At 41.4% G+C, this 23692-nt stretch overlaps 1 protein-coding gene across 1 annotated transcript in view; it reads left to right on the forward strand.

Annotated features, from left to right (window-relative positions):
* The window catches only part of LOC146855703 (uncharacterized), a 1104791-nt gene that overhangs the window by 571599 nt on the left and 509500 nt on the right, over nt 1–23692 (forward strand). The window contains exons 57-61 of the mRNA XM_085653597.1: nt 4450–4488; nt 5791–5829; nt 16390–16452; nt 16573–16608; nt 22569–22658. Of these exons, the coding sequence (XP_085509723.1) occupies nt 4450–4488; nt 5791–5829; nt 16390–16452; nt 16573–16608; nt 22569–22658 (267 nt within the window). The remainder of the gene's footprint in view (nt 1–4449; nt 4489–5790; nt 5830–16389; nt 16453–16572; nt 16609–22568; nt 22659–23692) is intronic.

Raw genomic sequence — 23692 nt, forward strand, 5'->3', positions numbered from 1 at the left:
ACCCAAAGCCCACACTGTGTATATTTTAAAGAATTGGTAACAATAGGGTTTCTGACAGCTGTGGTCTTAAGCCAGAGCTAAAACAAATGTTTTCCAATGTATCAGTCTTATAAAAGACCCCATCCCATTTCCCCTCCTATAGCCTTTCAGGTGCCACACAGTCATTCAAAAGGCCACCATGCACATTGTATTGTTCTTTAGAACTAGTCCTCTGGTTCTGATTATCATCATGACTTGGTAACTGGTAATCTTGTCTTTGGCATTGTTTAAACAGTGTTTGAGACTCTAAAGCAGGCAGTGCGAAATTTGTAGAAGAACAAGGGCTGGTGCCCAAATTTTTGTTGTGGTCTTTGCTACCACATGTCGGGGAGCAGAATACCAAGGCTGTGTAATCTTGATTCCACCTCAAGCCTCTTTCATCCATCTCAGACACTTTATGTCACTCTTTATGTCACCCTTGCAGTTTCTTTTTCGTCCTTCCTTTCTCCCTTTGTCACAGTTTTCTGTCTTTCTATTTCTCCTTCTTTTCGGCGATGTTTGATCTTTTGCTCTGGGTAAAAGTCTGTTGAGGAGAAATAAGTGCCAGTCCCCAATCAATAATGATATCGGCATTTAGAGCTCTAAGGTCAATGCACATCCTCAAAGATTAGTCAGGTTTCCGTACAAGAACCACTGGAGAAACCCATTCTGACGATTCTATTTCATCAATCACTCCTCCACTTAACATCTCTTTCAACGTTTTTCCTAACTCTTCCCTGACATTGATAGGGATATTCCTTAATTTTTGTTTAGCTGGAGATACACCTTGTTTGAGCTTGATAACATGAGTGAAACCTTTAAGTTTCCCTAATTTTCCTGAGAAAACATCTGGAAATTCCTTTTCCACGTCAAACCTCTCCATATTATCTTCAACTACGATTACTGGTTCTTTGTTGCGAAGATTAAGAATGATACCCAATTTCCACTGGTCCCTCCAACCTAGGACATTAACCTCCATTTTAGCAACATACAATTTGATCAGAACTGACCTTCCTTTAAGCTCAATCTGAGAAGCCACATATCCAATAAAATCAATAGCAGAATCATCAAAACCTTGAGCCACAATATCAGGAGGACACAAATCCTCAATGGATCTTTTACCACAAACTTTTTCATTGAAATAACACTCTGTTATAATAGTCCAGGGAGATCCTGAATCTGCCATGAGCTTAAGATCTTCATCCAAAAATGTAACTATGCACTTAGGAGAATTTAGTGCTTCTCCCTCAACACTACCTACATTCACTAATGAAACAACAATCCCTTTCTCCACTTGGTAATCATTACAAGATGAATGCTCGCATCTAGTACAAGTAACTTCACTAGGTTGATCACACCTCACACACGAAACCTCACTATTCTTGTTAGAATTCCTATTCCTATTAAAGTTTTTCTTATTATCATCCCTACAAGCCTAAGAAAAGTGTCCCAATCTTCCACATTTATTACATTATTTACCTATCGCTGGACAAAACTTAAATGAAACTACATGGCTATTGCTCCCACACCTATAGCATATGATGTTTTTCCCAACAAATTTTCCTGTTTGAGAATTTTTACTAGAATTATTCATAGCACATACCTCATCGCAAATCTTTTCACATTTCTCACCTTTAGAATTGACATCTTGTATGGTCTTTATCCATTTATCAGATTGCTCAAATGCCTTTGCAGTGGCAATAGTATCATGCAAGCTGGGATTACCTAATATCCATAGTTGTTCTTGTGTTTTTTTACTTCGAACATTTACAATAATTTGATCCCTAATCATCTCGTCAGATATGGCTCCAAAATTACAAGAAATTACTAGTGTCCTGAGTGCAGTCAAGAAATCATCAAATGATTCTGACTCTTTGCGCTCTAGTGTAAAACTTATATCTATTAAGTGCAATACTAGTAGTAGGTTTAAACCTAGTCTCTATGCGTAACATTGCCTCCTCAAATCCTCCCAAATCCCCTTGAACAATAGGAAGTGCCCTAAACACAGCTTGTCCCTCCGATCCTAGGCAATGAAGAAACATACTTTTCTTCCTTTCATTTCCCATTTTCTCTCCATCGATAACCTTTAGATATGTTAGAAATTCCTCCTTCCACCTAATCCATGGAATAGGAGGATCACCTTTAGACTGAAGAAATTTAGTTGCGGGATCGAATTGCATAATGTACAACAGAGGCACCCACAGTATGTGGATTAAGCTGTAGTTAAGATAAACAACATAAGCAGCAATGCGTAAGAAAAATTTCTACAATTATTGTAAATAGCACATGTAAAATATGAAGGTTAAAACATTTTCCTTGAAGAGAAACGAAAAAAACATTTTTTTTGCAATAATGTAATGCTGTGCACATCAGTGTGATGTGCAGTATGTAAATTCACTTCTAAGATCGTGCTAGATACACAGTACCTTACGAGGTGTACAGCGTTTGCAATTTCCAAATTGGTGGTGAGACATGAACTTCATGCGTCAAAGAAAACAAATAGAGTTTCAGGTTAACGCTAACGTTACACTCCGCTAGCGTGAAGATTTAGTTGTATAAAACAGCGTTCCTGAATTATCCAAGTGTAGAACTACTGTAAATGCACTTCCCAAAATGGCGGCTGATGATGCAAAGACGTTCCGTTCCGTTCAACGTCTACGTGATGACGTGGGGACGCCGAAACGAAACACTACTGACATCCAAGCGCCAAAGGACATGGAATACCTCGCGATGACGAAAACGCTTCAGGTTTCCATGGATCCGGATGAGGTAAGCTTGCGCCAAGTTGTTCGCGTGGTTGTTGATTCTTGAATAATGCTGCACTTCGAGAGTTGGTCAAAATAGTTGAAAAATCGCAGAAGGTTTATGCAGCAATGTAGAAAAACGCAAATTCCAGTAGAAGATACATGTAGAAATGTACTAAGTTTCAAAGATACCCTTTTTAAAAAAAAAAAACGAAGTGCAGGCAGGTTACAACAAATCTATAGTCCAAAAGTCGAATGTACCGCTCCTGTGCCTCATAAAAGTAGCAGATACTCCCGTTGTCGCGAATGTAAAGTTTAAGCAGTTCCAAGCAGTTGTAATATCAAAAGGTTTTAATGAAGCAAGGCACAGTACTTCTACATGAAGATCTCCAGGCAGAATAACCAGGAGAACTGTCAAGTATTACAGTTCTAATTGGAATGTACTAACAGAGCAGCATGTGCTACAATTAAAAGTATACAAGAAATTAAAGGGAAAGATACAGGGAAAATATAAAGTAATAACAATGCAACAGTAGGCCTTATGGAAGTTACACCTCCCCATAAGGGAATAATGAAGTGAAAAACACAGTAAAATACACTGACTTTCACTGGCATGTTTCTTTCCAGTGTATAAAGCCTATTCCATGTCACCACCCTATTCTGCATCTGTCCTGCCACACCAGTCTTTCTGCACCTGCTCCTTGGCTGCGCACGCTAGGAATCTACCCTGTGCAGCCCCTACACGTGTGCACACGCAGGCACGTGTCTGCATGTAACCAGCCCGGTGTCCCTTACTCTAGCTTCTGCGCAGTGGCCTGGTCAAGTCAGGGGGACACCAGCAAAATCTCCATGCAGTCTCTTACATCCTGAGTTCACTGTGGATGAGTCCCAACTTATGAGGCTCCCCCACAGTAAAAGCTCAACAATTAGGTGCTCAAAAAGCGAAAAATCCGGGCGGCCCATTGTGTCAGAACCACCTTCTAACACTTTATAAGTATTTAAATGTTGTGTGTTCGAAAAAGTGACATCCTAAAGCCTTTCCTTTCACACTCCCTGCACCCCAGCAACATTTTCAGGCAGTTCACTTTACAAAATTCGCTAACTTTGCAATCAAAGTAAGTTCCAATCTCAATGTTAAAAGAAAAGGCTTTTATTTGACCTCTGTCTTTGAACTCACAGCAAATGTGACAAGAAAAAAACTAAATCTAAAGGCATCTTTATTGTTCATTCACCTTCTGAACTACAGCCTGGCTAGTTTGGGGTGCTGCAGCCGCTAACTGCCAGCACAGCTACTTCCAATACCTATGAGAAGGAGCAGAAGAGAAGGAACAAAAGATTAGGACATGTCAACATACAAAGTTGAATGCAAAATGAAAGGCTTACTGACTATGCAATAATACAAGGTAGTGCCAACAATACACAGTGGCTACTAATATTTTTTAGCTTGTCAGTAACAATAAAGCAAATAGAGTATGGATTCTTCAGCTTGGTATTTATAGGATTTCTTACAAGCCCTTTAGAACCCATGTTGTTGTTCCCTGCTCTTACAGGAGAAATAATTTTCCACCATCACAGAATCATCACAGTATGGGCGATGTTGTAATGAGGTGGTGGATGGAAAGGGTACATAATTATATAAAGTAGATTTAAATAAATCAATATATTAATTTTGGATTCTTTTTTAAAGGGTCCAGAAGGCCTCCCCGGACCTCCTGGTGCAGCTCTGGTAAGTTGACTTAAGTTGACTTAATGACTGTGTTTCTGTGCATGTGCCATCTGCTAACATTGTGCTGTTTGCAGTTAGTAGGCAGATGGTTGCTCTCTGCAGTGACCTAATCTGCAAATACCACCACCTTTGTGTTTCCAGTGCTGTCACTTTTCTGAAATGTATCTATTTTCTTTAAACAGTTTGCTTTTTATTACTCTACAGCTCTTCCCATTTTGGCTCCGCCCTATGCCCCTTGTTTCTTTTGCTTTTGTTTGTGCAGTATATGTTGAAGACTATCAAGATGATCACTTTACTTTTGTTGAGCTGAAGAGTAGAGTTGTGCTTAGTCCAAGATGGACTTCTAGTTGTGCTGGGCCGAATAATCCTGATGGTCCTTGCAACTTCTGACAGAACTCGCCCTATAATTTCCTGCTTCGCTTATTTACACCATTAACCCACTGACACCTTTCGATAATCTTCTTCAGCTGTGAGTGAGGTGTGTGAATTCTGGTCATGCTACCTCCTTTGTGAGGTAAGACCGAGAGGGACCCAATAGTTTCTGGTACGTGGATCAACAGGAGTAGTGTTTAGTTGCAACAGCAATGCAAAATAAAACACTGCGGTGAGATGATCCAGCCTTTCTGACAGACAACATTGGGGACCAGTCACAGATATACAAATAAAATATTCATGTGTCAGAAATGAGGCCACTCCTCCCTACTGATTCATTGTTTTCTTTCTAAATTTTCAGCAAATAGTTGAATAGTGAATTTGTCTTACAAAAGCTCAGAGGAAATTCCTTTCTACTACATTTGGAAAATAAATATTTAAGCAGGGTGGAAAATGGGCACATGACAGCCTGACATGGGATGGACTCTGCCGCAGTGCTATCTGCTTTCAGCAGCTCGGGCAGAACTTGCAGCCTGACAAATTTCCCAGGTCACTGCGTGACTAGCCGAGTCAGTCTAGTTTTTTTTCCTGTGAGTTCTAGGACTTGTAGTCTTGTTTCTTCCATTCTAAAACCAGGACTACAAGTCCCAAAATTGAAAGAAAATCCTGATCTGGAGCCATGAACAAGGCAAACTTGGCAGCTATGAACGAGTCCTACTGTAGGCAGTCCGCCTCTATGGGAGGGACGCTTTCTGAGGCAGAAGGTTGCACGTATGGGAGTCTTAAAAACCGAGTAGGCAGGGTGATATAGAGCATCGTTTGTATAAGAACAACTTTGAAACACAAAATAAATCACCTGACACATTTCTGTGCTCTCAAAGGCCATCTTTTAACTCAATTCTAATTAAAACCAACTGCGTTCCTTTGCAGTTAGACGCCGCCGCTGACAAAGGAAGCAGAGGAGAAAAGGTAACAGAGAAATGTCTGTGTTTGTCATGTCTGGTTGCTGCAGAGAGTAAGCTTTCGGTTTCTTGCTTGGGATGTTGCATCACCACACAGGACCTCCTGCTGCCTAATGGGGCAAGTAGGTTGTATGCTGATTTTCTGCTGTGGAAAGTTACATTGACTAAGGCAATGTTAAGAGGTGTCCACTGCATTTTAGAGCTGCGCCAAACTGTAGCAAATGTGTTTACTTCGAAATAAGTTTGCAAGAGTGAGGCTGGACAATCTGTAAGTCAGGCTTGTAAATATCAATCTGTTATTGTGAACACTGCATGGGTGTGTGGTTCTTTCCACGTCATCAGAGTCCATGCTTTGTTTGCACTGGCGTCCAGGGGGGCTGCTGTGTAATTACAGCGCGGCTGTCCTGGAAATTAATTCACCAGCGTTAATCCCAGGGCATATGGATGAAGCTCTCAGTTTAAATGTGTTCTTTGCGTCTCTGGAATTCCTTCTGTGCAAATCTTAGCAAAAACTGTCAGAGAGGCCTGGAGATCCTGTAAGTAGTCAAGAGCAGATCTTACCCATTCGGAGAACCCGTGCCTTTGGAAAGGCGAGCCACATCACAGTCCGAAAAGGAGGAATTGAGAGAGGATTTGCCAGAGAAAAGCATGTTTTTCTCGTTGTGCAAGAATGTGTCTGATCAGTATCATTTCAAAATATAAACGCACACAAAAAGTGAAAAAGTGTGTTTATTCCGCAGTAACATTTCAGCTGAAATAGAGATATTTTTTAATCTCAACATTAATATATTTAAGAAGGGGTTCTCCGGGCACAAAGAAATCAAGAGTTGAGGTAGTTGTTCCAACAGTTCTTTATTGGGTGTCCATTGCTCCAATTCGCCCTTGTTTGATGCCAACACGTGTTTCGTCTGTTGCTGATACTGTGACAGCAGACTTCGTCAGGGCTACTTCTTCATAAGTATCTTTGGTGTGTACTACAAAGTCCTTTTAAGTATAATCATGGTATTTGATATTCTTTACATCCAATGTATTTAAAGTATAGTGTGCCCCAATGGCAACCAAATCATAGATTAGACAAATGCACGTACTGGCTGTTGTCGAGAGACTAGTATTGTCCACGGAGTAGACGGTTAGTTTTCTGTGAAGCTAGAACACTAGAGAAACAGGTTTGGTAAGTGCAGCAGGTACAGTGGCACCGACGCACAGCTTTGCGAGGGCTCCACTGCACCCTGAACGCAGTTGTCTTTCATTCACCTGTTGAGGGGGCATTTTCCTTGCTTACATTTGGGTCCAGGTGCCATTAGAAAAACCGCTGTAGTACCCCTAAATTGTAATCTTATCTTCCCACCTTGTACACATCGTAGAGAGGTCCAGTATATCCAGCCTTCAACTGGCGCTTCATGTGTAGCTGGAAAAAGTGCTGCCTCGTTTCCTGAAGTCCCACTCTGTACACTTTAAAGACAGAGGAAGACCTAAAGGAGGAAGGAAAGAGAAAGAGAAGAGGGCATGGGGTGGGATTGGTAAAATATGGGAATGGAGAGTAAGTGAACTAGGATTCTCATCATTAACTTTGAGGGGTTGTAGGAGGTTGGAATGGTAATATGCATATACCTCCCTTTCCTGCCTTGTGTGACTGTGGACAGCTTCGAGCATACATTCTCCTAATTGGGGGGTGTTAGACCCGGGATCCCTGGTTGGCTGAGGTAGGTACCTTAGGCTAAGTAGGAACCCGCGTTCCAACGTCAGGGAAAGGAAGGTCACCTTCTTAGATAGCCCTGCTCACCCCCTCGGTAGCTTGACACGAGCAGCCAGGCTTAATTTCAAGGCAAATGTGTAAAGTATTTGCAACCACGCTCACAATAATCCAATGATGACACCACAAATAGACTCCACACGAGTTTTACAAAAACGAGTATAAACTTTATGTAAAAAGATATACGATAAGACCACACAATATATATCCAACATATGAGGTTGTGTAATATTTCTCCTGGCCAGTTGTTAGGCCAGCCAGCCCTTGTAAATTCTGGCGGTATTAATGAGCACTTCTAAACATTCTCCTGTAATCCTAATATCATGTTATACAGTTCGTAATGCTAGAATCAGGCACTTTTGCAATGTAAAAATACTGTAAGGCATAACGCAGCAATCAGATACTCTGCAATGTAAAAAGAATGCAATGCATAACACAACAATCAGGCACTTTGCAAGGTAAAAATAATGCAATGCGTAATACAACCACCAGGTACGTCGTTGTGCAAAAATAAGGCAATGCGTAATACACTAATCAGATAATTTGTTATGCAGGAATAATGCAATGCACAATACACTAATCAGGTAGTTCGTTATGCGGAAACAATGCAATGCGTCATATGACAATCAGGTAGTCCGTTATGCAGAAACAATGCCATGCGTCATACACTAATCAGGTAGTTTGTTATGCAGGAATAATGCAAGGCGTAATACACTAATCAGGTACTCCGTTATGCAGAAATGATGCAATGTATAATACGACAGTCAGGTACTCCGTTATGCAGAAATGGAATAATGCGTAATACACTCAGGCACCGATCACTGTGCCTTAGGCGGTCTCTCCGTCTTTCCTTCTGACTTACAGTCAGCCTCTCAACAGTTGCCCCCAACACGGGTACGATGTAATCAAAAAAGTGCAGCTCCGCACTCCGGCCCCTGTACTGCCACTCCCTTGGCAATACAGGTCGCGATACGAGCCGAAGCAGAGGCTCGCGCTGCCAATATGAGAGAGAGGCCGAGAGTGTCTCCCTTCGAGCCCGTGCCCCAGGAGTCGACACACGTTACCTGCGGGGCGCAAACTCATTCTCCTCTCCTCATCCAGCGGCTGGGCCTCCAATGCAATCTTTGTAAATTGGCAACGGCGGGCTCGGGCCGGCGACTCAGCTCCTGCGGGGCTGCCGGTCCGGGCTGCTACAGTTACAAAGATCTCAGGCTGCCACAGCGCACACGCACACAGCGTCGCTGAAACTTCCTTGAGCTTCGGGCGCACGATCACTGGGCACTCCACACGAAGGTCTCAGGATGCACGAAAATCATGCGCACAGCATCGCTGAGAGTCACTTTAACACCGGTACACACAATAACAAGGCAAATCCCCACGAAGGTCTCATGGTGCACAACGCACCCGCACACACCGTCGATGAGACTCACTTGGATTCCAGTGCACACAATAACAAGGCAAATCCTCACGAAGCAATAATAAAGTATCTCTAATAAGAGTGAGGGTCTGAGGGATAAAGGTTTAAAGACTCAAACAGTGCATAATCCCCAATTCTACATATCTAACAAAAAAAGAACTGTGAGTCTACCAAATCAAATGACCCAAAGAAATGCTGTACCCCAATTACTATAACAGAATGTTCGTGTCAAAATATCACAGTGGATACATATGCATTGAAGATCTATATATGCATAAAAAGGTTCCCATAACCCACTAGAAGTGGCTCGCTTCATCATTTGGGAAACCAGGGATTTCTCAAAAAACCATCCATCACCAGATGAACATTGATAGAGGTTAAGACATTATCCCAGATGCAACCATAGATGTGTTGCTCCAATGAAAGGAACCAATCTACAAAATGATATGGGGTGATGTGTGCAGTGCAAGTGAACTAAATGTGATGAGTAAAATTGGAAAACAAGGCACAAAAAGATTTTTATTTGAGTGCTACCTTGATGCCAAATTAAAAACAGTGCTGTAACAGTTTTAAACAAATAACTGTGTTGGATCTGGTCTACATGTTTCAGCTCATAGGTAATTTGTACCCCAGCTTTCGTCAGGACCACAACAAGCTACTGCATATTAAGTGAAAAAAAGGTAAATCATACAACCTGAACCTTTGCTAGGTCTAGGAGAAATTACCCGAATGATTCTGGGTATGAGCCTCACCTCACCTGGCAACTGCTCAGGCTAAAGGAGGCACCGCTCTATCCGTCGGTACCTCAAAAGGCTGCCGAGCATATGCACACAGCATCGATGAGACACACTTGGATTCCAGTGCACACGATCACTGGACAATCCTCACAAAGGGGTTCAGGCTGCACAAAGCACACGCACACTGCGTTGCTGATCCTTGCTTGGACTCCAGGTGCCCACGATCACAGGGCACACCTTACGAGGGTCTCAGGCTGCAACAAGCATGCACACACAGTGCCGCTGAGACTCTCATGGAAACCTTTGTGTTCCTGTGTTTCTGCAACTGGGAGCCAGCTCACCTCGGGCACTTGGGGATAAGTTACTTCAGGACACAGCACACAGCAAAGTCCTTTCAAGCAGGGGGACACAGCACACAGCAAAGTCCATTTAGCCTTTCCTTGGTTAAAACAGCAAACTGCTGGCCAGCCCCAGAACACACAGCAAGGGTCAGTCCTATCCTTCAGTCTCTTCAGTTGTTTCTTCCTTGGCAAAGGTCCTCTTGACCACAAAGTAGCTCCAGTCTTTTTCACTCTTGATCAAGCCATTCTCCAAGGTTCAGGGACTTCAGCTTTCATAGTTATACCCCTTAATGGCTTTGATGTCTTTGTGATCAGGGGGCACTGACCCCTGTTCAAGCCAGTTATGGGTGCCTCCCTGCCAGTGACACCTTTCTTCCTTTGATTAGTGGGGGTCTGGATTCTCAATCAGTCAGCAGGCGATGGGACAATTGTTTTATAGAATCAACCCAGGCCTCTTCACCTCTAGGGGCTTCTCCTCCCCCTTCACTCCAGATGCAAGTCAGCCTGTTGCTGTCTCACCTCCTCCCCTGGGTCAAGACATTCCCCAGATCCTATCGCTTTCAAATCCAGACAGTCAATCTACAGCTAGGCAGAGACACACAGAAATGTTAGAGCACAAAAACTCAGCCACTTCTAAAAGGGTGGCAATGCAAAAACCACCTTCATAAAAAGATGTGTTATTACTAAGCCTGGGCAAAGCACTACGCTATGCTCGCGTAGTTTGCGAAGTTTACGCTAATTGCACGTAGCACAGTGCAAACACGCATAGTGTATAGCAGCGGTCATTTTTTGCTTCCTCGCGGTCCTCAACATCAAGTTGGCGACCGCGAGCAAGCAAAATGACCTCCCGGCGAGACTTTTTCCTCGTTCGCGATCAGCAACATCAAGTTGACGATCGCGAGCGTGGAAAATAAACCTCCCGGCGAGATTCTCAACGCGGGGAGGTCAGGTTGCTCATTGCGAGTGGTCGCGTATGCTTGCGACCACTCGCGAGGAGAAACTACCAGTCCGCGTTGAGAAAGCTGCCGCTCGAGTAAAAATCTACTCGAGCGGCAGAAAACTACAGCTCGCACTGTGCAAGATGCCGTTTTCAATGATTGCACAGTGCCGGATGCTTGTCCGCACTGTGCAATCATTGAACACAGCATCTTGCACAGTGCGAACAGGGTACTACGCAGTTTGCGAAGTGCCACGCGTAGCTCGCGTAGTGCGAAGTGCACTTTGCGTAGCTACGCGTAGCGCTACTTCGCGAACTACGCCCAGGGTTAGTTATTACATTGTGAGTTCCGGCATACTAAACTTCACCTTTCCAATTCAAGCCTTTGGGAAGATAGGCAGGAAAACATATCACACAGCCTCCCCATTCTGTCCTATGGGCAAGACGGCCTTTCAAAAGGGAAAAAAGAAATGGAGATTATTTCACTGACAGGACATGGCACACACCTTAGTACATGTCCTACCTTTCACACGCATTGCACCCTGTCCAGGGTCTGAGGTGCATAGAAAGGGAAAGGTAAGGTCTGACAAGCGAGTGCACTTGTCAGAACAACATGGCAGTTTAACAAACTGCGCACTGGCACTGCAATGGCAGGCCTGAGATCCCTTTTTAAGGCTACTTGTGTTAGGTGGCACAAATAGTGCTGCAGGCCAACTAGTTGCATTTGCATTACCAGCCCTGGCACACAAAGTGCGTTTTACTAGGGACTTTACTAGTAAGACAAACATACTAATCATGTACAACCAATTACCATTGTACTTTATACAGGGAGCACTTGCACTTTGACACTTTTTAGCAGTGGCAAGTGTCCAAAGCATCTAAGTTGGCAACACCATGTCAGAAAAAAGGTCTGGGGAGAAAGCAAAAAGTTTAGGGACTTTAGCCAAAAATGGCCAAGTCCTACAAGAGGTAAAATGCACAAAAATATTACGACTTCACAAGACAGTAGATCGGCTAGTTACACACTTATTCAATGACATAGTAAAAATACTCTTCACTACACCACAGTGTGAGCTGAAGCACATCCTTAATCCATGGGCTAGCCTCAGCTCCTTTATCTGACTAAATAAGGAGCACTTAGAAGCAGCCTGTGCTCAGTGCTCAGTTCTTACCACCACAGAGGACATTCATAGTGCTGTGCTTCAGAATGGCGCACCACATCAGAACAGGAGGACTGGTTTACTATCAAAGCACTCACATGTCACTTTAGTGTTCCCTTTTCTAATGGAAGTAAGAGGATGATCCGTATATGCCAGGTGTCTGGACAGGTGTTTCTACTGTGTGGGACACAGACTTCGAATGCTTGGTTGAACAGTGTCATTCTCCACCATCAGATGTCTTGGGGGTTGTGGGTTGTGAGGAATCAAGATTCAGTAGATGGCCAAGGAGTTTGCTTCAAGCATTCTTCTGAAACTTCTCTCTGGAGTGATATAAACCTGGAAGACAGCCCTGAAATGTACAGATTTATTACTGGTGCCTTCAGCACATGCAGTGGATACAGTGCCGGGTGGAGAACCCGTGATGATATCAAAACAGAGATGTAACCTGTTTTGGGAAATGGTTGAGCATCTGGCCGGGCAGAGGAAATGTAAAATGATTCTTCCATGATATTCTGGCCACCTTCATACCAGCAGATTCTGTCATGGTCAAAATACAGATTCCATGGCTGTGGAGAGCTTCAGAGGTGGATCACTAACCCTTGCCTTGCAGTTGTTGCTCTCAGCTCCAAACCGTACCATATGGGAAATCAGAATGGCATTGCCATTTTATAAGAATCTGTTCATGGGCTATGGGGCTCTGCGCATTCCAAAGTCTGAGCACACTTAACATTTGTAGGAAAAGGGGCTTGATTGTGTTCCTATTGGTGCAAAGATCTACTCGTGGAACATCCGACATGACGGTAAATGTTTCCATAAAGGTGGGAACACCTGAGCTAGGGCTTTAGTCCATAAGCCGACAAGTAAAATGTTGGCAGTGCACACCCAGGTATGAACAGCAGGGACCGATGTGGGATCCTCTGTTGATGTGCTGGCGGGGGCATTACCCAGTGCAGCATCTGACCATTGACATTCACCAAACGGTTCACCACAACAAGGAATCTCACATCTCTCATGATTTGAGTTATGTCAGCTTGCCCGAGGTAGTGGCAGTGGTTTTCCATCTCATGGAGCTACAGGTGTGCACTCATGAAGCTGAGTCCAAGTGGTTTAAATAGCACGGCTCCTGACAGCATAAACATAGGCTTCTTAAATATTTACCTTGACAATATTAATAGACTCTGTGAGCCAAGAAGAACTGTGATCAGAAAGTTTTATACCAGAAATTGAAAATGCTTCTTCATATACATACATTGATTGGGGAATAAAGGATGCATTTGAGGAAAAATATTCCCCTATAAAGTATTTGTTAGACTGAGCGGAAGATTTACACCCTTTCAAAATATCAGGGGCAAACACAATTATAAAATTATTTGCTCTACTTGTCTTTTCTGTTATTGCATCCGATTTGCAGATCTGTACAAGTAATGGGGAATATTGCACACAGACGGTATTAGCACAGGTTTCTCGTGTGCTATTTCTGCATTTCCAAAGTAATAGTTCACCTGTTATTGCTAGGAGTGATCACAAAACACAGGTGGACACCATTATCATCAGCTTAAAAATGGTGCTAGTACATAAAAAGGAAACCATGATTTTGCAAGTGTCGGGTCGAGTCACACGAAGGCCCTTTTTCTTGAAGGTTTAACAAATAAACTGATCAAGTGCATATTGCAGCCCTCCCAGCATACGTAAATATTGCATGAAAGACATCCATGTTCTGGTTGTGTCAGGTAAATTGTTTCTTACAAGGGTTGACAAAGTGTAGCAACACCAATATGGAATTAAATATTATATTGACACAGCCGTTGGTACCACCATATGAATCATATACAAATGAGACGTCTGTTAATGTTACGAAAGGTGACATTCCTGGTTGCTAGTGCGCCAGCAAGAGGGATGAGTGAACAGCAGGATTGGATTTGATAAGCTGTTGATTGCAAGCTCTATCAATAAATCAGTAGAGAATCACATGTCAGGTTTATACCAAAGTTGGTACCAGCTTTTCATGTAACTTAGATGATTACATTACTGGTCTTCTTTCGTTACCTTCACCCAAAAACATTTCTGCTTAGATACCACAAGAGCCTTATGATATTACCTCAATAGAGCCATCAGCATATGTAAGATTGATGAAACAGTTGCCCATTGCCCACAGGCATTTTGCCTTTACAAACAGACTGATAGCTTCATGGATTAGGCATTGTTGTTAGTGGAATGTCTGAAAAATGATTCTATGGGTCTTTACGTGAATGGAGAGGATTTCATCTACGAAGTACATTTTCAACTCTCTGCTTGCTTCTACTTACTACTATTGCATTCACTGGGGTGCAAGATGAGGTGCATAGATGGATCAACTTGTCATCAGGAATGCATAAATGCTGCTTAAGCTTCAAAGCCACCTTCTTGATGAAAGAGTTCATTTTTCCTTATGGAAATGCACATCTCTAACATATTTTTTCTGCCAAGGAAACTATTATATTGCAGTAAGATTAAAAAAAAAAACAATGTCTCGCACAAGAACATATTATTATAAAACATTATGTTCTGCATCATGTAGATAAGAGATGACAAAACAACAGTTAAAGACAAAGGGGCCAATTACGATCTTGTTCGGAAACTCTTCTGACCGAATCGGTTTCTAAATCGTTTCCGACTGAATCGGGTTGTGCGAGTCCGACCGACCGATTACAATGCTTCTCAACATCGTTCGGTCAGACTCTCATTGACTTCAACGGGAGCCTGTGTTCGAACGAGAACACAGGTTCCCGTTGAAAAAAGGGGTGGTTGGGGAAAACCTTGCACCCTGTGGCAGGCACCCCATGGTGCATGGTTGTAAGGAGGGGTTCCATAGGTACCACCACGGGCCCAACTCGAATGCCACAGGATGAAGGGGGACCTACTACGGGCCCTCAAAATCAGTTTCCAACAGCTGTTTCGTGTCGCGCAAAAAGATTCTGAACGGCTGTCAGAATTGGCCATCGTAATCGCTTGGTCGGAAACCATGTACATAGAACTGTATGATTCGGCTCCGAACGACTCAGGCTGTCCGAATGCCATTCGGAACCGATTCAGACAGCCCTAACTGTTTCCCTGCACCGTAATCTGAAATGTATCCGATTCGGTCGGAAACATAGGTTCTAAATCGGATTTGGAGAATCCGAATACCATTCGGAGCCTTTCCGAACGACATCGTAATCGGCCCCAAAGAATGATAAGCAGGCAGCCGTTATTGCTTCCAAGATGTCCTCCAATGTAGTACAGGATTACCTGGAAAGGGTTGCAGAGAGTTGGCAGTTCGGATGTTGTTGTGAGGAAGGATCAGGTCATCACATGGCTTCTCAAAAATAATATGGCACAGGGCACACAATGTCGTCTTATATCCTGGCTGAAGGTCATCTCCCATTCTATGTGGACCCAGGCAGTCCTAATGATTCACAGAAAAAGGCTTCCACCAAAACCACTGTACAGGCCCACCATGAGAGATCAGATCCGTTCCAACCTCTCTGGGCTCCTGGAGTTCAGCACTAAATAGTTAGCATTTGTGTCCTAAAGACAGTCATCTAATTATCTAAGGGCCCTGCATCTTATTTCCTAATTCTCAAATAAGTACCATGCTCATTTTTCAAAGAAAGTATGTTTAAGGTTAAGCTCATGTGCACAAAACCCCTTCTTGATGGTGAAATAATTCGTATTGTTACTTTGATCAAAGTCAGACCTTTTGTGATTGGGTAACTCAAAATAGCCCCCTCCCCTTTGCCTACATAAGCATGATATTGTATAGTTTTGTATTCAGAACTGTGTAAATGTCTTTCTCATTCCAGAACAAATGTTACATTACACCTGAATGCCCTATTTCAGAAGAATGGGACCATTAAGGTCATTAAAGTCCATCTTCCTTAAGTTTTACATGATCAGCTGTAATGCTTAACATCTACCATGCAAAACCTGACTGCATGTGCACAAAGTCAGCACTTAGTGTCATTTATTGGAAACTGTTGAATCTGTCAAATGTATTATCACACTGCCTTTGAAACTATCTGTTTAATGGTTTGTTGTTTTCATGCCCCTTTTGAGCAGAGATTGAGGGTGGAGAGGGGGTTGTGCCAGTGTACCTGCTCTCTGACCATGGAAAGCCACTTACATAACATTAATGTGATGGACATAGTTTTTGTACCCTGAAGCAGTTTCTACAGTGGGTATTTTTCTTCTTTTCTTCTTGCAGGGTCCCCCCGGCAAGAATGGGTTGGATGGGAAGGATGGCAAACCTGGACCTGTTGGACCAAAGGTCAGACATGCAGAATGTGTGCCTGAGTAATTACATAATTAAAACCCTTCTTTGATGAACGCAACCTATCATACCACATCCATGACTAAAGCCACCGTTTTTCTCTTTGGTCTTGTTTAGGGTGAGCCAGGACAGAAGGGAGAACCAAATGAAAGTGTAAGTAGTTGCCTCACATATTATCCACAGGGATCCCAAGATAAAATCCAAAGTCATAGGATAGACTGAAAATAGTAATTAAAGCCTCAGGGGGTGATAGTCCAATTATTGACCAAATTCTAGCCTTGTTCATCTTTGTTCCTGTACAGTAAGTGGAACAACACAAGGGTACAAGATGAACCGAGGAAACACCATCTCACCTTGCTTTTTTCAAAGATAGGGGAGCAGTAGGTGATCCTGCATCTCTTCTCTTCTAAGCAACACATAATGATACTTATAATAACAATAAAGCTTATATAGCGCATGGCTACTTCGACCGAAGTATCCCAGCCTTGATAAGTCTAGCTCCTGAAGGAGGAGTCACAGAAAGCCTAGAGGGAGGAGAAAACAACCTATCTAAAAAGCCAGGTTTTAAAAAACTTTTTTGTGGAACAGTAGTTCTGTCTTTGAATGCCTCAGATGAAGCATAAGAGAGTTCCATAGCTAGGGTGCTAAAAAGTGAAAGGAACTGCCCCCAATGTGAGCTTTCTTTGCTGCAAGGACTTGGGCTAACAAGACCCCTGAAGACCTAAGGCACCTCGAGGGTCGGTAGGGCTTAATGAGAGGGTGCAGATAGCAAGCATCTGTCTTCCTAAAAGCTGTATAGCAGTAGTAGAGGTCTTTAAAAGAGAGACTTTTCTTCAGAGGGAGCCAGTGCAGTTTGTACAGTGCAGAGCCCATAGAGGCCCGCCTTGGAAGGTTCAGCAATAGCCAAACTGAAGAATTCAGGACACATTGAAATCTCATCAGCCGAGACTGAGAGACTCCCAGATATAAGATGTTACAGTAATCCAGCCGGGAGATAACTAATGCCTGGATCACTGTTTTCCTGGCAGATTCAGTCAGAAGGCCGATATTATTCTTAAGAGATTTTAATATCCCAAAGCATTTGTCTGCCAAGGCTGTGATATCGCTGTCAAACGTAAGATTGTCATCAAACCAAATGCCTCGGTTTTTTACCCTAGACTTTGGCAAAGGAAGAGGACCAAGTGACGCGGACCACCAATCGGGTGACCAGACTGAAGGCTGCTTGCCCAGGATAAGGACTTCAGTCTTACCTGCATTTAATTTCAGGCAATTGAGATCCATCCACTGGGCCACCACCTAAAAGCAGGTGCTCAGAGAGACAGCCACACTAGCAGAGTTCTGTGATAGGGTGACAATCAACTGAGTATCATTGACATACGATAAGATGTCAAAACCATGACACTCAATGATATCCACCAGGGGGCGCATATATAGATTGAATAAAGTAGGGCTCAGAGATGAGCCCTGTGGCACTCCCTGCTACAATGGAAAGACCTGAGATTGAAAAGGTTTATGCAGGACCTGAAAAGTGTTGTCCTACAGAAAAGATGCAAACCATTGCAGAGCCTTCAAGCCGACACTGTAACTCCACAATCACTCTAATAGAAGCTTGTGGGATACAGTGTCAAAGGCCATGCTCAGAGCCAGCAGCAACAATGCTGCAGTTTCATCCCTATCCAGAATCTGACGCATAGACTCAGAGGCAAGCAATAGAGCCAACTCTGTGCTCTACCAGGGGTGAACGCCCGACTATGTTCTGTGCAGTAAGTCCTTGGCTTCACTAAACAACAAAAGCAGCAAGTTAACATGTTTTTCTGAAACTTTCAAAGAAAATGTGAGAAACAAAATTGGCCTGCAGTTCTCAGGTTTAGTGGGGTCAAGAGTAGGTTTCGTTAAGAGCTGAACTACTGAGGCATGCTTCCATTGCACAGGAACCTGAGCAGCTGCAAAGGATTTACTGATGAGTTCACCCAATACTGGGAAAATCTCCTTCGCTCCTCACTCCAAAATGGTCCATCGATGATAAAGATTTAACAATGAGAAGATTTCTCACAATGAGTTCTGGGTCAGCCCGATTTTGCTAGCATAGAATTATAGTTGGGATAAGTTGTTAAGGTTGAACAGTAGATGGCCTAGCTGACATTGTCAAAGTCTTTGTGCCAAATGCACCCACATTGCTTGCTGTTATTTTTGAGCACAACTAATTGTTCATTGAACCAGTCATCTGTAGGCTTGGTTCAACGTATTATCTTATCAACCACTGGTGCAATTAGGTCTAGTGCCCCAGATATCCAGTCTTCTACTTGTATATTAGATATAGTGACACAATTGTCAAGTCTAGGGCGATTCACGGCCAAGGCCTTAGTAAAGCCAGCGGAGGTAACCTTAGCCCATTTCCTTGACCTGACCCTCTGTCAAGAGACAGAGTTAGAAGAAGATTTACACATAGGAACCTGAAAAGGACTAGCTGAACGATCAGACCATAAGAGAGGCAAGGGGGAATCAACAGCTAGCTTACTTAAGTTGGAAAAAATAGGATTGAGTGTGTGCCCACACCTGTGTGTGGGAGATTAACCAAATTGCCGTAGCTGAAGGTCTTCTAAGTCCGCGACTACCACGGCTTCCATTGGGCACTCCGTGTCCTCAAAATGTAGCTTGAGATTGTCCACAAGGGGGCAAAAGATCAGCCAATCTTGTGATGAAATTAGAGGCTGGGCCCAGTGGATGACAGATCATCATCCCAAAGATAGAGAAATTGCTTAAGCAGGCCAAAGAGAAAAGAGCTGCCTCACAGCCAACAATAGTTAGTTCCGTGACGGTGCATGACAAGGATTGTTTGAAAATGGTGGCAATACCCCCACCTCATTGGGCTTGCCGATCCAATCTACAAGTCCTATTTTCCCCTGACAGTGCTGTGCATGAAGGGATGTGCTGATTCCATGTCTGTTTGCCAAATCCTATACTTCCTACACAGCGTGTACCTGTATGCACCCTCCACAGAATGTATTATATTTGCACCTTCTAAAGGAGCAATGAACCAATGAGAATAAGCCAATAAGCATAAGCTAAGGGCTCTGTGCCGTTAAATGCCATTAGTTGCATGATGCTGTGAGCACTTGCTTGAAGCTAATGGTTCATCAGGGAGGTCCTTTTTATGTGAAGCATAATTTCCATCAATCTAGTGTGTCCTTTTCTTACCAATTTTGCAGCTGGCTATAGGGTTTTACTTTGTGAGAGAACAGAAGGAGTAGGAGATTTGCCCTGGTTTTAGGAACATATTGAACCTTAACACTGTGTTATATTCAACCACTGTTTACATGCCGTGAATGTTCTCTAGCCACAAATCACCTAACCCTTTCACAATCCATAACATATCTATTAATGTATAGGCCACTTCGTAAAAATGTCACTCATTCTAAATATATTACAACAGCTGTGTCAGTCCCAGGCTCATTCAGCATACTGCTCAGTCCCAGATGGTTTCAGCCTATTGGTTAATGACATGGAAGATTTTGCCCATACATCAATTCTAAATATGGAAATCCAGCTGGACTACTCCAGGCTCACTCACAGCAAAGGTCACCAACTCCCAGGCTTCCATCTGCTCCTCAAAGATGGATGCAATCCCTTCAAGATGAGATCCTTCCTTATCACCCTTGGACAGTTCTAAATGTCGATGTGACGATATTGTCAGAAATATCCTATCACATAAATATTGTGTTCCAAATATCATTTACAAAAATAGCATCCTCTTGGGTGTTTATTTTTTGTTGGTAAACCAATGGGGTGATTTTTAGGACATGATATTTTTGTCAGATGGTATTCTAAAATGGATACTGTGGAATCATACCTTCTAAACACGTGTTTTCCGTTAGACATTTCATGACTTTCAGCAAAGCAAACTATAAACCTTGCAAACAATTCTGCTAGGCTTCGGATGTATCTAAGTTCATCCTACATGCTGAGTTGGAGCATATACAATGGCTTTGACTAAACCATGCCTAGGATTTAAACCATTCCCTGCACTTTTTGCTTTCAATAAATAACAGAATAGACTTGGACTGTGCAAGCATGAGTTCAGCTCCCATCCTTGTTGCCACTTGAAGAATGTTAGTAGACAGAAGGTCTTGTAAAGTTGTTTATCTCTTGATCATTAACATTTTCTTGCTGTTGTGAATCAGAGTTACCTGGTGTTATACCATGGAAGTTGAGCAATTAGGTTTGCATTGTTACAAAATATAGTTAAAAGCAATATAGATTATGTTTATTTCTCAAACTTAGTGATCTAGACATACTTTAAGGTGAAAGAATTGGAGACGAATGGGCCTGTTCACATACTAGTAGTTCTAAACAGATAGCAAAATGCTATTCACTAACGTATGTGCAGAGATTCTGACACTCCTATCTTTTTCTGTGCTGAGATCTCCATTCCTACTGCAGAGTCTTCGCACACGTAATTATACATTTTTGTAGCGAATGTGGAAGGGACAGATGGGAATGGGCGGAAAATGGGGAGGGTATTAGGGAGAAGAAAGTTGGGTTTTAGGAATGGATGTGCACCAACCCACAAAAGACAAAGCCGATAGGTGTTCACAGACTGTATTATAAAGTTACTACAGTCAAAGAGGGACCCAAAACAGTAGTAAATTACTCCAGCTCAGAGCTGAAGTAAGTACAGCACCACACATGGCCAACCAGAGGTACTGCAACACCCTCCTGTACAAAAATAATGGAGGAAGGAACTTAAAATAAAACCCCTTAAGAAATATTTTTAATTAAATTATTTAAAATAGCTAAAAGATATAAATAAATATAACTTAATGTTAAAAGATATGTAAAAGAATAAATATTGCTTAATTTTAAAATATATTGATTAAATGTCTTTAACTTAAAAACTGATGTAACATTAAAATATAATTACAATACTTTTAATCAATTCTATACATCAATTGTGATAGTTATTAATGCATAATAAAAGTGTTTTTTTTTACTTTAGGCAAAATCATATTCATTTAATTTAATATATTTAAATTAATTAAAGGTTTTATTAGAATTTAAGTCATTAGTGGCATAGAATTATTTTACATTTGTTCCACATATAAAGTGATTTATATGAAAACTTTTTTTACCAACTCTATTTTTTAACAAAGTAAGACTACAGTTAGGATGGGGATATCCATATGGTAAAGTATAGGGAAAAGTGAACAAGTCCATTAAACTTGGAGAAAGTTAGTAAAAAATAGTTTTATCTTAAATATTAATGTACATTAATTTTATGGGTTTTTAAAAAATTTAAAACAAAAGAGACAATGTTGCAATACTTTTATTTTATTTTGTATATGAGCTTTAATTAATTTAAACATATGCAATTAAAATAATTTTATCGAAGTTTGAATTAAAATAAATTCTCACCTAATGGAAACAATACGTTTTTATGTGTTTTTATTTATTAAAAGCAATGTATATATTTAATTAAAAATCATGTATATATATTTTACAATGTATTTTATATTTATTATTAAATTTAAAAAATGTTAAAATCGTTTAAAAATACCAACATGTTTTTTCAACATTAAATTATATTTATTTATATTTTAACCATTGAATTTAATTTAACTTTATTTCCCATGAGGTTTTATTTTAAGTCCCTACCTCCATTATTTTGTGTTGCAGAGTTGGTGGTTTGCCATGTGTGGTGCTGGGCTTCCTACTGTTTCTTTTTGGCAGCAGTAACTTACACTCATAAATGTGGCTCCACTCCTCCCTGTTTCAGAGGAAGGAGACGTACCAGTCTACACTTTTGAGCAATTTTACACTCTGAGCTGTGAAGGGTCAAAAAAAGTAAAGTTACTCAAAACTGCAAGAGTAAACTTAGATAAGTAAATTACTCATAAGTGTAAGTTACCTTTATGAATAGGCCCGTAAGTATAATGTCTGTGTGGTTTCAGTGCCATACGATGCCAATTTCAGTGACAGCCTAACCACAGGTTTGACTTTCTGACCAACTACTTGGTATTCCTTGAGCAATAAGTGATCTTCATGATGTTTTATGCGCTGTCACAACATGTAAATATATGAGAATAATTTAACTGATTATTATTTTGTTAACGCAGGTTGCCAAAGGACAGAAAGGTGCTCCTGGACCTATGGGACCTGCTGGACCTCCTGGACCAATGGGGCCACCCGGCATTCCTGGAAATCCTGTAAGTTCAAATGATAGCCTTGGAAACTGTACCCAAATTTGCAGCTGGCTAGTGATTGGGCTATTATTTGGTGCATTTACAAAACAAATGGTAAAAGAGTAAATATTTCCTGGCGCAGCATGCTTTCCACACCAGTTACCATACCAGTGAAATATTTATAAGAACATTGAATAGTTTGAAGGCACTTAACTATTTTTAAGTATGCAAATGAACCCATACAAGTTTTCTGGATTTTGATTTATTGTCTACAAGAAGTAACACCAATAGGTATTCATAATGGGATTGCAGACTTCCTATTTTTAATCAGTTCTAATGGTATTTATTACTTCATTATGCCTGAATGCTTTATTGATATTTTCTCCAAAATAATCTGTTTAATAAATATAACTATTGTAATTGTTTTATTATTAATATTATTATTATTCTTATTCTTATTATCACTGTTGTTATACCTATTGTTAATAATATTATTATTACGTAACGTTTTCTTTTCACAGAAAAGTTCATATTCTTATTTTAAATCCTTCAATCAAAATGATTATATTAATTATCTTCTTAATAAGAGTCCACATTGGTCAATTTTTCTTCTCAAAATCCTTCATAAGTATCAATCCAATCATTTAGTTTTCTTCTGGCGGCCAAAGTTATCAACCTTTAAACTTCTGACATGTTTTGCAGGTTATTATGCTTTTTCAGGAAAGTGTGTTCAGTAGAGGTCTTTGAAATTGTAATTCCACTGCTGCAGTTTTTCAAAGTTGACAAAGTTTCACAGTTATTTGTTTTTTAAAAAGGTTTCTGGCAAAAAAAAGTAAGCTTTACATGCTTTAGCTACTGCAAGGTTTATGGTTTTTGCGAGTTTGTTTTTTCACACACTATGTTTTTTAACTATTACTTAATGAAGTTGGATATCTTTAAATAAAAAAGGTTTACTACTTCCTAATTGAGAGCACTTATGGCCACAATTATAGATACAGTTGCCTAGTCGTTGGAGGCGTGGAGTCCTGCTCCATATGAAGCTCCCTGTCTAAAAGTAC

Source organism: Triturus cristatus, chromosome 4_1, assembly GCF_964204655.1.
Source record: "Triturus cristatus chromosome 4_1, aTriCri1.1, whole genome shotgun sequence".
Lineage (NCBI taxonomy): Eukaryota > Metazoa > Chordata > Amphibia > Caudata > Salamandridae > Triturus > Triturus cristatus.